This window comes from Mirounga leonina, unplaced genomic scaffold, assembly GCF_011800145.1.
Source record: "Mirounga leonina isolate KUSES-001 unplaced genomic scaffold, KU_Mleo_1.0 Mir_94, whole genome shotgun sequence".
NCBI classification, from domain to species: Eukaryota; Metazoa; Chordata; class Mammalia; order Carnivora; family Phocidae; genus Mirounga; species Mirounga leonina.
The window spans coordinates 8,408,510-8,426,179 of record NW_023270855.1 but is presented as its reverse complement, the minus strand read 5'-3'; the positions used below and the strand labels follow the sequence as shown (position 1 = coordinate 8,426,179).

The 17,670-nt window shown below is 51.6% G+C and overlaps 1 protein-coding gene across 11 annotated transcripts; it reads left to right on the top strand.

Moving 5' to 3' along the window:
* The first annotated feature begins 1,789 nt into the window (after nt 1-1,789).
* On the top strand, nt 1,790-17,451 carry BRPF1 (bromodomain and PHD finger containing 1). 11 transcript variants are annotated; one of them, XM_034996524.1, is made up of 14 exons: nt 1,793-2,266; nt 4,158-4,766; nt 8,182-9,141; nt 9,962-10,124; nt 10,756-10,887; nt 11,284-11,412; nt 12,215-12,524; nt 12,854-13,177; nt 13,496-13,780; nt 14,285-14,432; nt 15,005-15,141; nt 15,244-15,362; nt 15,711-15,865; nt 16,585-16,851. In XM_034996524.1, exons 2-14 carry the CDS (start codon nt 4,168-4,170, stop codon nt 16,766-16,768), a joined length of 3,645 nt encoding a protein of 1,214 aa, XP_034852415.1. In that variant the 5' UTR covers nt 1,793-2,266; nt 4,158-4,167; the 3' UTR covers nt 16,769-16,851. The 11 variants fall into 11 exon arrangements, with proteins under 11 accessions (XP_034852417.1, XP_034852411.1, XP_034852408.1 ...); XM_034996522.1 differs by having other exon boundaries at nt 11,284-11,430; XM_034996525.1 differs by having other exon boundaries at nt 1,795-2,266; nt 12,857-13,177.
* Nucleotides 17,452-17,670: the final 219 nt, after the last annotated feature.

The window sequence follows — 17,670 nt, the reverse complement described above, 5'->3', positions numbered from 1 at the left end:
TTCTTGGGGAAGGAGAGTGGGGGACCTGGGAGCCTGGGGCCACACCAATAGAAGTGAGCAAAAAAAGCTTCAGTTAGGGTTCATCCCCATCCTATCACCCATCCATCCAATCACATCTTCAGACATTCTTCAAACACTTTAAGAAATGATAAGTGAAACTTTGTGTGCATGTTTTTTTCTGAAGAGAGGCCCATAGCTTTCATCAGGTTCTCAAAGGGATTCCTGACCTCAAAAGGGGTCAGCTTTCCAATGACTGTCTAATTCTGCTCTGATCCATTTATCCTGAATCTTTTAATGAGGATAATAAAAACAGCTATATACTTGAGTATTCATTACATATGGAGGCGATTTACAAGCATATTCTTATTTAATCCTCACAACAATCCTGTGAGGTGAGCACTATATCTTATCTCCACTTTATACATCAGGAAACTGAGGCTCAGAAAGGTTAAGTCGCCTTTTGAAGAGAACTCATCAGTTTGACTCCAGATCCCAAGATCTTAACCAGCAAACATCTTTCTGGAGTGTTGCTTTTATTAGGATGTTTTACAGAAAACATTATTTATGAAAATACATACATTATAGTGGGTCGAATGCAAGGTTTGCATATTAAGATATAATAGAAGCTTCCATTTACTCCGAGCTTTGCCTCAGAACCCTGGAAGACCCTTTCACGCTCTTCTTTGGATGGCAAAACTGAAGAGGCTCAGCAACAAGCATTGCCTAACAAGTGGACCCTTCCCAGCACCCAAGAACTGACCAAACCCCCAAGAACTGACAATAGTTTTTGAGCCCTCTTTTATAAATGCGGAATTTAAGGTAGGAAGAATTTAACAACTTGCTACTTGTTCACATAGCTACTAAGTGGCCCAGTCACATTAAAAACAATTGTCTGTTTTGACAGTCTTCCAACCTTCCACCCATAGCCATGATGCATTTCCCCGCCAACCCTAAAGGGTTCCCAGCATCTGAATCCCATTTTACCATGCACAAGTCTTTTCACCAGCCTTTTACACCTCCCCAAATTCGGCCCCTTCCTTCAGATCCACACCTTTCCTCCAGTCCGCTCCTTTGCCTTTCCCAAGCTCCTTCCCTTTCCTCCAGCCACTCCCGTTACCCTTAACCTGGTCCCGCCCTTTCCTTCCAGCCCCGCCCCTTTACCTTTTCCACGCCCCGCCCTTTCACTTCAGTCTCGCGTCGTTATTCCCAGCTCTGTCCTTTCTCCCCAGCCCAACGCCTTCCAGGCCCATCTAAAACCCCTCCCTTTCTTTCCCGAGGCCCACTCTTCTGTTTAGCCCCACCCTTTTACCCCTGTTCAGCCCCTATTCTCCTTACTGAGGCCCGCTTTACAGATGTCCCCGCCCATTCTCCGCAAACTCCGCCCCATGGACTGGTTTATTCTCCGCCAGACCCGCCCCACCCCTACCCATAACTCCGAGCCCTTCCTCAGGCTCCAGCCTGCGTCCCTCTTGCTCCCGGACCTGCCCCCAGCCCCGCCCCATGGCTCCAGCCCCGCCTCGCCGCCTTTCTCGGAGACCAAGGCCAGGTCCCTACTGCAGCCGAGGCGCCAGCAGGAGGGAGGGAGGAGGCAGAGGGGGAAGGGAGAAGGGCGGGCTCCTCAAGCCCAGCCCCGCGCTCACCGTCCGTGTCCGCAGATTCGCCACAAACGGCCCGACTACTCCGGATCCCGAATATTGCGTCTTCAGTCTACAGAAACTCAACTCTAAGATGGAGGTGCTAGAGAAGCCATGTGGGGCGTCCAGGGACCCTTTTGAGTCTCAGAGAATGGCCTCTCGAGACTCAGCAGGCGGGCGGGGATCTGTGGCGAAAGTGCAGCTCGACAGCGCCGAGGCGCCGAGTTTACCCTGCGCAGACGCCGTCGCCGCCGCTGCTGCCGCCGCCGCTGCCACTGCCTTTGCCGCCACGGTCTCCGCCACCACTGTCCCCGCGCTGCCTCCGGGAGCCTCCATTGTTCCGGCGGTGTCGGGTCCCGAGGCCGGACAACCTAGGGGTTTTCGAAACGGGCGGCGGCCGACGGAGTTGAGACACCAGGGCGCCGGCGGGACCGGGAGCGGCAGGGGTCAGCGCGGGAATCCCGGGGAGCCGGGGCCAGAGCGTGGGGCGGCAGGGGACCGGGGTGGCGAGATCTGCGGTCTCCGGAGTTGGGGCTCTCTCTCCCCGGCCCGTCTTTCCCCGCCGGCCTCCCCAAGTGGGGTCGGAGCCCCGGCGGGCGCCCCCGGCGATGAGCCCGGACTCGAGGTGGCCGGTGAGTGCGGGCCTGGGACCGGGGCGGGAGTGGCCAGCGGGGAAGGACTAGACTACTTTCGTGGGGCGTGCGCTGAGCTGTCTGGCCCGGCTGCCCCTTGGGCTACTCCAGCCGGGAGAACTGACAGTGCATTACCTCCCAGCCCGCGTCCCAGGGCAACAGAGTATCCTCCAGGGCTGCCTGGGCCAATGGCAGGAGGGGAGCCTTGTTTAACATGTTACACTTCGACAAAAGGGAAACGTCGCCGCATCCGGGAGAGGGCTGCGGGCACCGCCTGGGCCCGGTCTGATCGCTCCGGCCCCCGCCCCCTACTTCCTCCAGCCCCCTGAGCTCTGCCGCCATACCCCTGTGGGCCCTGTGCCTTCCTCACGGGCTTCCAGTCTGAGTTCTTGTCTCCACCGCGTGTGCCTCTGCCGCCCAGTCCCAGCGGGACATCTGCCCGGGCTCTGTGCTACTTTGGGAGCCAGGGCGACAGAGCCGCAGCGTACACCAGGGACCCATCATTGAAAAAGAAGAGCTTGCGTGTTCCTCTGATTGGTTTGTGTTTAAAGACACAGCTGCAGGTAGGAAGTAAAAGTTGAAGTAGTTTTACCAACGTAGAAGTCAGGGGCTTTGACAGAGAGGCTGGAGCAGCCCACTTGGCTTAGCTAAGTAGCTGGAGAGAGGCCAAGAGGGGTCACTGTTTGGCTTTGCCTGGAATGGTGCCAACACCCTAGCTGAATTGTTGAACTCAACTAGGCCTGGAGAAATTGGGGCAGTCTCTGACCAAGCTGGGCTTCCTGGGGGCTGGTGCCATCTGCTGTCACTACTCACCTAGGAACACTGGCGAGGAGGAAGGGAAGGCCCTGAGGACCATCATGGAGCTGAGTGTGCCTAGATTGTCATGTTCCTGTTTGTACCCTTAGTACCTGGTATCACTCCCAGGGCCAGAGTCTGGTACCACTCCCAGGGCCAGGGCCAGGGCATAGGCTTCCCCTAAAGACCTCAGAAATGAACTGCTTTTTTCTGTAATGCAATGATTTCTGCTGGTGCCCAGGATTAAATCATTGGCCACCCATCCAAGCAAGCTTCTATATGGGTTAACACTAGCCTTCATCCATCTGTCAGCTTCAAATCTGGTGATCCCTTCATTTAGCTATTCATTCAACAAGTTCTTCATTCATTTGCCAAAAACTGAGTATCCACTACATGCCAGGTACTGGGGATATATAGAGGTGGGTAGGCTCTGATGTCTGCACTGCATAGCACCGTCTAGTGGGAGGAGACAACTTCCAGTATGGTAAGTGCCATGCCACCATGATGGAATGATGAGAATGGAATGCTGTAGAAACATAGCTCCCCATGGGAAAGACAAATCATAACAAGAAGTGACATTTGAGTTGGGTTTTGAAGAATGAGTAGGAGCTCACCAATCAGGTGGAAGCCATTTCAAACAGAGATCATCCTGCAGGAATGAGAGGTTATAACATTCAGGAATGGCAGGTTGCCCTGGGTAGACAGAAGCACAGCTGTAACTAGTGAGAAGAGTCTGGAAAGGAGGACTAGGGCCAGACAATGAAAGGAGTACCTTGAATGTCATCATAGGGAATTTGGATATTATCCTGAAATAAGTGGGGAGCATCAGGAAGCTTTTAATCCAAAGATTGACATGATTGTTGCTACTCTTGTCACATTATGTGAGATTAGGCTAGAAGAGTTGAGATATAGGGCAGGATGACTAGGCAGGAGGTGATGAGGCCCAGACTGTGGCCATGTGTGGAGGTGATGGCATTTGGAGTCACTATAGAGGTGGGCTGGCCAGGACCGTTGGGGAGAAGGAGGGCTGGAGAGAGTAGAGTGGATGGCCAAGAGCTTGTCCCCAGGCCTATGCTAACTAATCTGTACATTCTAGATGTGACAGCATGGGGGTGGACTTTGACGTGAAGACTTTCTGCCACAACTTGCGGGCAACTAAGCCACCGTATGAGTGCCCCGTGGAGACCTGCCGCAAGGTCTACAAGAGTTACAGTGGTATCGAGTACCACCTATATCACTATGACCACGACAACCCACCGCCCCCGCAGCAGACTCCACTCCGCAAGCATAAGAAGAAGGGGCGCCAATCACGCCCAGCCAACAAGCAGTCGCCCAGCCCCTCAGAGGTATCCCAGTCACCCGGCCGTGAGGTGATGAGCTACGCACAGGCCCAGCGCATGGTGGAGGTGGACCTGCATGGCCGTGTCCACCGCATCAGCATTTTTGACAACCTGGATGTGGTGTCAGAGGATGAGGAGGCCCCTGAGGAGGCTCCTGAAAATGGCAGCAACAAGGAGAACACTGAGACACCAGCTGCTACTCCCAAGTCAGGCAAGCATAAGAACAAGGAGAAGCGCAAGGACTCCAACCATCACCACCACCATAACGCTTCTGTGAGCACCACTCCCAAGCTGCCAGAGGTGGTATACCGGGAGTTGGAGCAGGACACCCCTGATGCCCCGCCCCGGCCCACGTCCTATTACCGGTAAGGCCACCTCTACCTCCCAACTCTGGAAAACTGGTCAAGCAGGGCTCAGGAGCTGGAGAAGTAACAGGCAGCAGAGAGGAGAGTGGCAGAGATAAAGGGTAGCAGAAGCACACTGGTCCTGCCAGGGCAGTGAGAGGAACAGTGCCCCAGCTAATGATGGTGGTACTTACTATATACTGCCACATGCCAGGCCCTGCACTGGGTACTTTATAGCCACTCCCTTATTTTATTCTCACAATTCGCTCAGGCAGGTATTGTTCTCATTTCGCAGATGAGGAACCCACAGTCCAGAAAGGGGACCGAAAGTCACATGCTAGTACATTTGAACTGGAATTCAAATCTAGGTTACTCTGACTCCAAAGCTATACTGTTTTCCACTGTATCAAAACATCATGTGTCTGGTTGCTGACCCTCTCCACTCCATCACTGTGTATGTAACCTTGAGAAAAGCTTCTGGTGTTCTAATGACCCCATCTGCAAAGCATGTATAATATTCCTCTGCCAAGTAGAGGTAGAAGACTAGGCACACTGATTTTATAAGGTCCTGAAAGCAATTGGTAAATCTGCAGAGGTAATTTTCCCATTATTCTGTTACTGTCACCCATCCTTTGGCATATATAAGCAATATTTTCATTGCCTATGTTTTGTACTCTTCTGTTGGCCCTTTTATTTATTTCATTTAATTGTTTCTTGGCATCCCATTTCCTTCCAAAATTAGTCATGGTGGCTCCTAACAAAGTCAAGGGCATAAAGCTAAATTCCTTTAACATAAGGTAAAAAATGAAGGGATAGGGGGCAGTGTGGTGGTGAAGCTACGTACAGAAACCTTAGTTGAAGGATGGTACAAAAACAAAGTGTAAAACTTCTCTGAGTCTTGGCATTCAAGGCAAAGAGGGCATTTGGCTAAGTTTAAGGAGCAATGTTTGGTGTCAACTAATCAGAAAGCCTGATCTCTGAAAAGGACTTGTAAAGGTTTTTATATGAAAGGTAGTTTTTACCAAAAATGCAATCCATGTGATGGTATACTCAGTCTCAGTTCTTTAAAATCAAGTCTGGGAGGGAAAAAAACAAATATAAAAAAATAAATAAAATCAAGCCTGTGGGAACTCAAGTGATTTGGCCTAGTAAGACACTTAGGTCTCTCCCTTGTTCATATGTTAGCCAGTCTCTTCTTCCTCTCTTCTTTTCTTTCATCTGTCCAGCCCAGCTCCACCCCCTTCTGGCTTTCCACTGCTTCTCTTTTAATGTTAGCACTCACTGCTGTGCCCACCCCACAACACACAGACCCCTGCCTGGGCCTGCCCTCCCTCCTAATGGCTCTTCAGCACTCTCTGCTCTGATAGGCAATCCAGACCATTCATTCTACCCAATTTCTTCCTCCCTCTGCTCAGATTCACTCTTTCTTCCTGGGGTTCAAATCTGTTCTCCAGGGGAGCAGTGCTCAGCTAGGTATACTGCGATCAGCTGGGAGATATGTTGCATATCATTTATTACTACTGTTATCAGAACTGTCCAAGTTTTGTAAATGATATTTTTTATATATAAATTTGAGAAGATGTGAAGTTATCTCTCTGAGAACACCATTTTCTCTTGCTTGCATCTGATATGCTTTCTTGAGGGGGAAAGTGGGGGGAGTGTAGGCTGGTGTGCCAGGAATTATACATGACATGCAGCCTACATTATCTATCTGTGCCACAGCCTGTAATCTGGGTACACTGTGGGAGTGTGTTATGCACCATCGCGTAATGTCACATGTGTCATGGCAGAGAAAAGGTGCCAAGGCCTGGAAGTGGCTGGATAGTTCATACAAGCTCTGAGCCACACCCTTTTTCGAGGACGAGGACATTGTGGTCACTTTGGGGAAGAAGTAAAGGGCAAAGGAAGAAACTGCTTCCTACAGAGACGGTATTTTAGTTTCTCTCCTCCATTCCACCCCCAAAATGCCTTTGAAATGAACAACACTGTGCCTATTTCTGTGTAGTGAATCACACATGGTCCTTGCCTCTAGCCTAGAGTGGAGGAGTTAGACACATAAATAGTTAGAATATAAGGCAAGATAGGTCAGGGCTGTACAAAAGCTAATACTAAAGCTAATGTTTATTGAATACTTGCATCATGTCAGGTACTGTTCTAAGTTCTTCACCTGTATTAACTCATTTAATGCCCACAACAGCTGTGTGAAATAGGTTCAGGTTAGCATCACCACTTTGCAGATGAGGAAAGAGAGGCCCACGGAGGTCACCTTATTTACCTACTATTGTACAGAGCATTGCTCCAGAGCCTATGCTTACCTGGCCTGCTCTTAGCACCCAGAACCCCGTTTCCCTTGTGGAGAGGGGAAGGGAGGAACAGAAAGTAACATTTAGGGCCCGCTATGTTGTGCCACTACATTTAGCCCATTCATTTTTTAAATTCCATTTAGTCCTGATAAATGTCTTTGGGAGAAAATGGTAGCATCTTTATCTTATCATCAATAATACTGAGGTTCAGGAAAGACCAGTGATGACTTGAAGGTCACAAAGTGGCAGAGCCAGGATTTAAATCCATGTTTGTCAGAAGCCAAAGCCCCATTCTTTCCATTGTAGCTCTCTGTAGCTTTATAATACCAGAGTCCAGGCAACCTAGAGCATAGCAGGGGGCATGGGGAGTCTGCTCTGTAATGCCAGAGACCGGGAGCAGCCCTCAGCTCCAGTCCTGCTGGTCCAATGAGTACTGTAGGGTAGAGTGTGAACTGTAGCTCTGCCACTTCCTGGTTGTATGACCTATCTGTGTTGGGCAGTTAATTAACTTCTCAAAGCTTCATTTTCCTCATCCACAAAATAAGGGCAATAAGAACATTAATGCTATGGCTCTGGGAGAATAAATGTGTAACAGTACAATGCTTGGCTCACAGTAAATGCTCAGTAAATCTTAGCTATTCTTTTATCTTCCAAGGCTATCCAGAGAACAAACACAATACCTAGAGTTTGAGGGAGCCCTGAGCTGCACCAGCTGACAGCAGACCCATGGCAACTCCATTCAGGACACTGCCAGCTGGTACTAAAAATGATATATAATTTGCAAGTGACACGTGAGAACCTTCCTTCGGACTCTTTGCACCATCATCCAGACCAACGCAATAGGTCCTAGCTGTCCCACCCTCCTCCCTTCAGGAGTTTGAGTGAACCTCTGCACGTCAGAGGAGGTGGTGTAGTAGCTAGTACACAAGCTTCCTAACTCCCTAAACCTTAGGTTTCCTTTTATGCAAAACCATAATAATTACAAAACCTGGGGTTAAGATGACGATGGAATGAGACAGCATAAGTAAAGGCACAGGCCTGGCATTGAGTAAGTGTCCAGCAATTGTAGCCCATTGTCTTTAAGGGAAGGAAATCTCAACCATATGGTGCTGAGCTGCCTCTGCGCACTGCAGGTACATTGAGAAGTCGGCAGAGGAGCTGGACGAGGAAGTAGAGTATGACATGGACGAGGAGGACTACATCTGGTTGGATATCATGAACGAGCGGCGGAAGACAGAGGGTGTGAGTCCCATCCCACAGGAGATCTTTGAGTACTTAATGGACCGGCTGGAGAAGGAGTCCTACTTTGAAAGCCACAATAAAGGTGACCCCAATGCACTAGTGGACGAGGATGCTGTGTGCTGTATCTGCAATGATGGGGAGTGCCAGAACAGCAATGTCATCCTGTTCTGTGACATGTGCAACCTGGCTGTGCACCAAGAGTGCTACGGTGTCCCCTACATCCCTGAGGGCCAGTGGCTGTGCCGCCGCTGCCTACAGTCACCCTCCCGCGCTGTGGACTGTGCCCTGTGCCCCAACAAGGGTGGTGCCTTCAAGCAGACAGATGACGGGCGCTGGGCCCATGTGGTATGTGCCCTGTGGATCCCTGAAGTCTGCTTCGCCAACACAGTCTTCCTGGAGCCTATTGACAGCATTGAGCACATCCCGCCAGCTCGCTGGAAGCTGACCTGCTATATTTGCAAACAGCGGGGCTCAGGGGCCTGCATCCAGTGCCACAAGGCCAACTGCTACACAGCCTTCCACGTGACATGTGCCCAGCAGGCTGGCCTTTACATGAAGATGGAGCCTGTGCGGGAGACGGGTGCCAACGGCACCTCTTTCAGCGTCCGCAAGACGGCCTACTGTGACATCCACACGCCCCCAGGTTCGGCACGCCGCTTGCCTGCCCTGTCCCACAGTGAGGGTGAGGAGGATGAGGATGAGGAGGAGGATGAGGGTAAGAGTTGGAGCTCAGAGAAGGTCAAGAAGGCCAAGGCCAAGTCCCGGATCAAGATGAAGAAGGCACGGAAAATCCTGGCAGAGAAGCGGGCAGCAGCACCTGTGGTATCGGTGCCTTGCATCCCACCACACAGGTACGTGGAGAGTGGATATAGGCTGGTAAGGGAAGAAGAAGCCCTCCTAGAGATGGATAGGCCCAAGTGGAGTGACAGGGTTGGGTTATTTTACCAGGAGCTACAAAGAAGTTCAAAAAAAAAAAAATCACACCAGATTCCAAAAGAATTTAGCTCGAGCAGGTCACCTGACTTTTACATTAGGAGCCACAAACGTCAACTTTTATCGTAGACCTGATAAGTGTTTTAGCTGCCCTTCATTTTGATGGTCTAATTTAGGAAGAAAGAGGATGGAGTAGTTACCAGCCACAGTGGCAGAAATGGTCTGACCCTGAAGGGAGAAATGGAACAAAAAAGGGGGAAGGAAACGCTCAAGGAGTTGCAAAGTGGTCACTGCCACAAATGAATCCAGATGAGGGCTGCCATCATCAGTTATTTTTAACTCTCTCTTGTGCTATCTGGTTGATTTTCTATAGTTTACTGCTTTACAATTGTACTTTATCCTAAAACCTTCCAAGGCTCAATCTGAGCAGGGTATCACAGGGTCAAATAGTACTCCAGGCTGCCGTGACAAGAGCAGTCTTAGGGGCCAAGCTCCCTGATACCCCTCCCCCACCCAACTTCGTGAACGGGGTTAGGGATCTGGCTTCATGCTGGGAGCTTAGCTTCCTGTCTGGTACCATTTGCTCTTCTTTGCATTAAGCCAAGTGTCACGGCCTTTTTGACAATAGACTTATTCCAGATTCAGCCCCATTCAGGAATTCTCACTAGCCAGAGACCCCTGTTCTGCTTAAGAAAAGCATGGCTCAGTGGGTTTATCTCTTTATTCCCTGCTTTCCAGGCTCAGTAAAATCACCAACCGCTTGACCATCCAAAGGAAGAGCCAGTTCATGCAGAGGTTACATAGCTACTGGACGCTGAAACGGCAGTCCCGAAATGGAGTCCCGCTGCTACGTCGCCTACAGACACACCTACAGTCTCAGAGGAATTGTGACCAAGTCGGGGTACCGTGTCAGATTCCCTGTGGGCTCTGGGAACTGGGGCCAGGGACACAAGGACTGAGATTTGTGACTGTAGCTTTCAGTGTCCAAGGACTTAGGCTATTTCCTCCTTTAAGCTAGCCCTCAAACCAGGCTCAGGACGAAATCCTTATAGATTATCTGCTCGTTAGAAGGGCACTGTTCCTGGGCGCCTGGGTGGCTCAGTTGGTTAAGCGACTGCCTTCGGCTCAGGTCATGATCCTGAAGTCCCGGGATCGAGTCCCACATCGGGCTCCCTGCTCAGCAGGGAGTCTGCTTCTCCCTCTGACTCTCCCCCCTCTCATGTGCTCTCTCTCATTCTCTCTCTCTCAAATAAATAAATAAAATCTTAAAAAAAAAAAAAAAAGGGGCACTGTTCCTATGTGTTCATTCATCCATTCACTCAACGAGCATATACCAAGCACTGATTCTGTGCCAGGCCTAGGGGGCACATAGGTTGAGGAACTCCCACTTTAGCTAGCAAGCCTGCCAATAAACTACTATGCTCCCTCCTTAAGCTTTACCTACCCTTGACCCAGGCTTTCTGGGCTCTCCTCCCCTTTGGCCTTTCTTCTGGCTACCTCATCATCTCCTAATCCCTTTTTTGCCTCTATAGAGAGATTCTGAGGATAAGAACTGGGCCCTCAAAGAACAGCTCAAGTCCTGGCAGCGACTCCGGCATGACCTGGAGCGAGCTCGGCTGTTGGTGGAGCTCATCCGCAAGCGGGAGAAACTGAAAAGGGAGACGGTGAGTGCTCCTGGGCCAACTCTGTCTTACAGAAGAGAAAACAGTCCGGGGACGAGGAAAAGCATGTATCCCCTGGCCAGGAAGCAACAGGGCTGATGCTGGAGTCAGGTTTCCTGGCACCCAGTGTGTTCTCAAGCTCACTGCAAGCAGAATGTCACAGGAGAGTATGAAAGGAACCCTAGATTATGTGATATAGGTAGCTGGCACTGGGAGCTTAAGGAAGGGAAAGGCCAGCCAGAGTAGTTGGGCCTTTTTATAAAGTAGACCTAAGTGAGTACACCCAGCTGTGGGCCGGGGAGAAGGAAGGCAATGTCCCAAACCAGCTGCTACCATCCCCTCAGACCTCTGCCAAGGGACTGGCCCGGGCCTGGCTGATCGGGCCTTTATGTGTGTCAGATCAAGGTCCAGCAGATCGCCATGGAGATGCAGCTGACCCCCTTCCTCATCCTCCTTCGCAAAACCTTGGAGCAGCTCCAAGAAAAGGACACAGGCAACATCTTCAGCGAGCCGGTCCCTCTGTCTGAGGTAACCGAATTGGACGAAGTAAGAATCCCTTCCCCTCACTCCACCTTCTTTCTGTTCCTCTCCCAGTTGGACCCCTGCTGCAGGTCTGGGCCAGGGACTAGGAGGGGACCATGAAGAGAGGGGCTGGTGGCTCTGGGGCTCCAGGATGAACTGGAGCCACATGCATCACCTGGACTCTGTCTTGTCCCTGTCATACCCCAAGGCCCAGAATGGGAGGCAATCTGCACTCCTTCCCCAGAGGCAGGGACTGAGTCTGCCAAATGAATAATCCCAGGGCAGGAAGACACTTTCGGGGTGCTGAACCCTAGAACGGAGACTTTAGAAGGCTCAGCACCTAAAGAACCAGCTCTGAAGCCCTAGGTCCTGACTGGCAGACTCTTCTCTCTAAAAGGTATAAAATGAGAGGCCTGAGGCAGTAGCCTCCTTATAAGTCTTAATGATAAGTAAAAAGAACTATAGGAATGCAAGATGGTGTTATTTCCAGAGGATTGCCATAGCCATTTTCTTACTGAAGCCTCATATGGCTGTAGGAAGTAGATTTCACTGTAAGTTCATCACCATTTTCCAGGCGAGGAAAAGAAGGCCCAGAGAGGTTAAGAGACTTGCCATGGTCACACAGCTTGTGACTGGTAAAGTCAAGACTGGAATCCAGCTTTCCTTTCCCCTGTGCTATATGCCTGCCTCTAACTGTGGTGGGAGGAGGTTACTGGATGCATTTCAGGGGGTGGGGGTATTAGGAGCAAGGGTTCAGGGGAAATGAGGAGCGTGTCTCCACTTAGCCACACCTACCCTACTCTCCCAGGTACCTGACTACCTAGACCACATCAAAAAGCCCATGGACTTTTTCACCATGAAGCAGAACTTGGAGGCTTACCGCTACCTGAACTTTGATGATTTTGAGGAGGACTTCAACCTTATCGTCAGCAACTGCCTCAAGTATAACGCCAAGGATACCATCTTCTACCGGGCAGCAGTGCGGCTCCGTGAACAGGGTGGCGCTGTGCTCCGCCAGGCCCGGCGCCAGGCAGAAAAAATGGGCATTGACTTTGAGACGGGCATGCATATCCCCCACAGCCTGCCTGGAGATGAAGCCCCACAACACACTGAAGATGGTGGGTGATAAGTCATGCTACACACATAGAGGCCAGTGCCAGGGATGAACAGCTTTCCAAAAGCCCCCTACTGGGAACGGGCAGTGTAGGCAGGAAGTAGCTAGGCTGAGCAGTGGCAAGCTGTCCCCAGGAATGCTCCCCAAGAAGCCAGACTGGGTGAATGGATAGCAGTGCCCGCCATTCCACATCTTGGTGCTGCTGTTATACAGCTGTTCCTGGTGAGAAGCCAAGGGGAAAAGACTGGGTTTCTTGCTGCCTGCCCAGGTTCAGGGGGCCCAAAGGGCTGCCCTGAGTCTGACCTTTCCCCACCTCCCCATGTCCACCCCTAGCAGCAGAGGAAGAGCGGCTGGTCCTGCTGGAGAACCAGAAGCACCTGCCGGTGGAAGAGCAGCTAAAGTTGTTGCTGGAGCGGCTGGATGAGGTGAATGCCAGCAAGCAGAGTGTGGGCCGTTCACGGCGTGCAAAGATGATCAAGAAAGAGATGACGGCACTGCGGCGAAAGCTTGCCCACCAGCGGGAAACTGGAAGGGATGGGCCCGAGCGGCACGGCCCCACGAGCCGGGGCAGCCTGACACCTCACCCAGCAGCCTGTGACAAGGACGGGCAGACAGACAGTGCCGCCGAGGAGAGCAGCAGCCAGGAGACAAGCAAAGGTCTGAACCCCCTAGCAAGGTGGACCCCAAAGCAAGCCAGACTTGACTCTGCAGCACACACTCAGCCCCTGCCATCCCCAGGTAGAGGTTTCTCCTACACAGCTAGCTGTACTTTCTCCCTCATTCCCCATTCAGGGGCCTCTCAGCTGCCTCTCTGGCTATTTGTATAAGAGACAATGTTCCCAATTCCATATCCCCCAGATCATCTCCCAACTCTAGCTGGAGTAATGGTCCTATAGACCCAGGGCATACCCTGGGCATCTACCCTTCCCACATCAGGCCCCTCACCAACTCTCCTTCTCTCTTTCTCTGCTCCAGGCCTGGGTCCCAACATGTCCTCAACCCCCGCACATGAGGTGGGCAGGAGAACCTCAGTTCTGTTCTCCAAAAAGAACCCGAAGACGGCTGGACCGCCCAAGAGGCCGGGCCGGCCCCCCAAAAACCGGGAGAGCCAGATGACCCCCAGCCACGGAGGCAGTCCTGTGGGGCCCCCCCAGCTCCCCATCATGGGCTCCCTACGTCAGCGCAAGCGGGGTAGGAGCCCCCGGCCCAGTTCGAGCTCAGACAGCGACAGTGATAAATCCACAGAAGACCCCCCAATGGGTGAGCCTCACCATCACCCAGCCACCCCCCTCCCCAAGAGAGTGAGCTAAGCTGCCATCGTCCCCAACATAACTCCCACTTACCCTTCATTTGCCTATAATATATCAGAGCTAGAAGGGCCCTTAGGGATCCTTTAATTCAGTCCCCTCATTTTACAGATGGGGAAACTGAAGTCCAAAAACACTGACCCAGCTAGATTCCTATCCAGGGTCCCCTCCATTGTATCACTTCACCTTTTCTCTTCTCACCCTCCTTGGGGATTTCCTGCCCTTTAAGCCATTTGTGTCTTAAGACCAGTAACTGCCAAGGGAAGTGCAAGGGGTGGGGCAGGACTATGGCCAACTGTGGCAGACCCTGCCCAGAGCTGGCTCTGTTGGCCAAAGTTGGAGGAATTTTCCAGCACAGAAGGGAAAGCTAAGCTCCTAGTCCCCCCTACCCCCGTGCCATCTCTGATCTACATCTTCCTGACCGATTCCTTCCCTCCTCCCCCTCCCGCCAACCAAGACTTACCAGCCAATGGCTTCAGCGGTGGAAATCAGCCAGTGAAGAAGAGTTTCTTGGTATATCGTAATGACTGCAGCCTTCCCCGGAGCAGCTCCGACTCTGAGTCCAGCAGCAGTAGCAGCAGCAGCGCTGCCTCAGACCGAACCAGGTACCAGCCCTCCAGATCAAGGCCTGTCTCCAGGATGCCCTTCCATGTTTCCCTATGGGAAGTGGGGTGCCAGCCACCTCAGCCTAGATTAAAATGGCTCAGACCCAAGGTTCTCTGCAAAATAAACAGCATATATAAGAAAGTCACCATAATGGAATAGTGGGAACCATCCTGGGTTAAGCTGACAGAGCAGAGTGTAAGCTGATGCCTTGGGGCCTGGATTTGGCCTGCATACATACTTTGTTAGGCCAGCATGGTGTTTTAAAAAAAATGAATCCAGTACTCCCACATAAAATTCCTAGTGTCTATATTCTCTTTAAAAATCAGATCTGGCAAATCTAGCCAGTGCTGCCTTTAGACGGGGTGTACTCATCACCACCACTGCTAAATCCAGCCCATGTCCATCACATCACTGCCAACCCCCTGAGGGCATTTGGATTTGAAATTTTTCAAGTGGCCTCAGCTTTCAAAAATTCTTAGACCTTGGGGCCCAGTTTAAAGAGAGGACATCTACCATGCCATTACCCACTCTTCCCCTGCTTTAAGCTGAGTTCTTATTGTCTTGTCCATAGCACAACACCCTCAAAACAAGGCCGGGGCAAGCCCTCCTTCTCTCGGGGCACGTTCCCGGAAGATAGCAGTGAAGATACCTCAGGCACCGAGAACGAGGCCTACTCCGTGGGCACTGGCCGCGGCGTGGGCCACAGCAGTAAGTACCCTCACCCAAGGCCAGGGATGCCGGGGGCCCAGTGTCAGGGCCTTGCCAGCCCCCTGGCTGCTGATCCGCCCCCTCTCTCCCATTCCTGTGAAGTGGTAAGGAAGAGTCTGGGACGGGGAGCTGGCTGGCTGTCAGAGGATGAAGACTCGCCCCTGGATGCTCTGGACCTGGTGTGGGCCAAATGCCGAGGATATCCATCATACCCAGCTCTGGTAGGCTTCCCCTTTTCTTATCATACCCCTTGTCTCCCAACACCAGATGGCAGACACAGTTAGCAAATTTTACTTACTCTCGGCTGAGCTGCAGAGAACAAGGGTCTTTGGCAGATAGACACTTAAGAGGTTCCTGGTTAGTTGTTCCATGTCTCCCTTTTCCTTCCCTTTGTACCCTTGGGTCTGAAATAGTTCATCATGAGAAGAAGCCAAGGGTCAGCACTGCAGCCTTGTGGCATAATAACCTTTCTCTGTCCCCACTTCAGAGATACTCTCCCAGTTCTTAGGTAGAGTAAGCCGTGCAGAAGAAGGGGACTGAACCAAACAAAGGTCTTATTACACCCTCAGATAATTGATCCAAAGATGCCCCGGGAAGGTATGTTCCACCATGGGGTTCCCATCCCTGTGCCCCCACTGGAGGTGCTGAAACTTGGGGAGCAGATGACCCAGGAAGCCCGAGAGCATCTCTACCTCGTCCTCTTCTTTGACAACAAGCGAACCTGGTAAGGGAGGAGGGGAGCATTTGGTGTGATTCACAGCCACAGATGCAACTCTGGGTATAGGGGCTGGCTGCCAGGAAATTCCAGCAAGACAGACTGGGCTATCACAAATTAGAGGGGGAGGGACTTAGATCTTTGAGCAAAAGGGTTGTGTTGACCATAAGTCTGAGAGCCTGAGTGGGCAGCAGCTGACAAACAGCTATAGCTAGAAGCCAAAGGGCCATTAGTGACTATGACAAGTGTGCTCCCCACCCAGACTTAGGTGGCTTCTAGACTTAGTTTTCCCACCTCTGCCTTCATGGTGACAAAATGGGGATAAAACAAGCATAAACATTCACGCTCTGAATCTCTGTTCTGTCACATGTACGTAGTGTGCTTTTGTGCATTGTCTGCAGAGGATATTTAATGTCCGTCAAGTCTGCCAGGAGCCTCTGGGACAGGGTACCTATTTCAGGTTAGGTCATGGCTCTGCCTTTTTTGCACTCAGAAATACCCTGTGGTTACCCCGTAGTAGGTCTGTTGACTGGGCTCTTTTCATCACTAGACTATGAGTCATTCCTAGAGGGCAGGGACTGTTTCTCTTAGTCTCAGTAACCCCATTGCCCAACAGAGCCTGGCTCAGAGTGGGTGCTCAGGAGGTGTTTTTGAATGAGTGTGTGATGAAGGCTGATGCTTGTTGCTTTCCCAGAGATGACTTATGTGATCCTCACCTCGTCCTACAGGCAGTGGCTGCCGAGAACTAAGCTGGTTCCTCTGGGCGTGAACCAGGACCTCGACAAGGAAAAGATGCTGGAGGGCCGCAAATCCAACATCCGCAAGTCAGTGCAGATTGCCTACCACAGGGCTCTGCAGCACCGCAGCAAGGTGCAGGGCGAGCAGAGCAGTGAGACCAGTGATAGTGACTGATAATGCCCAGCACAGCCCAACCTACAGTGCCCTGCCACCTCTCTCCTCCCCCCTTTGCTCACTGTCCTGGAGTGGCACCGGCCTCTGCACTGACTCATTCCTGGTCTTGGGGCCAGTCTCAGGGGAAGCTGGGTGGGGGAGGTCCCTCCCGCCCTGAGTGCAGCTGGACTGTACAGAACACTCCAAGGGCCCATGGTGGCTCTGCGCAAGGAGAGGGGAGGTCCCACTGGCCAGAAAGCTCCAGAGACCTCACAGCATTGTAGTGCAGGGTGGTGGGCCAAGGTTAGGACACTGCATAAAACAGGCCATCCCACCACCTCTGCCTGCTTTGCTTGTTCCAGGAGAATCTGTAACTGCCTAGTGGCCTGAGGCCCCCTGCAGGTGGTGAGGTGAGCGGGCATCTGCCCAGCCTAGCAGTGGGATTGATGTCTGTCCAGCCCGGAAGAGGGGCACTAGGTGACCCCCTCCCCTGCTGTTGTAAATACTGTAATTAGCGGAGAATTTAAATTATTCTCATTTGTAACTGCGTTTCCGGGTCGCGCCAGAGTCATTTGGTACTAAAAAAGACTGGGGCCTGTCCCCACTTCCCTTTTCCCCATAGATTCCCCCACCTTTCAAACTGGTTTGTATTTATTTCAAAGGAAGAAAATATATTGATTCTTAGAAAATAAATGGTCTGTTTGGAATTCTTGGGTTCTTACCTCTTGCCAGGGCAAAGGGATAAAAAGGGAAGCTCAGTCCCCCAGGGATGGTAAATAATTGGGCTCAAGAGGTTGCTGGTTGCTGTGCCTGCTGCATTTGTAAGACAACAGCAAAGATGATATAACAGTTCCCATTTCCCAGGCACTTAACTGAGTGGCAGGCCTTGTTCTAAGCACTTTTAGATACACGATTTCATGTAA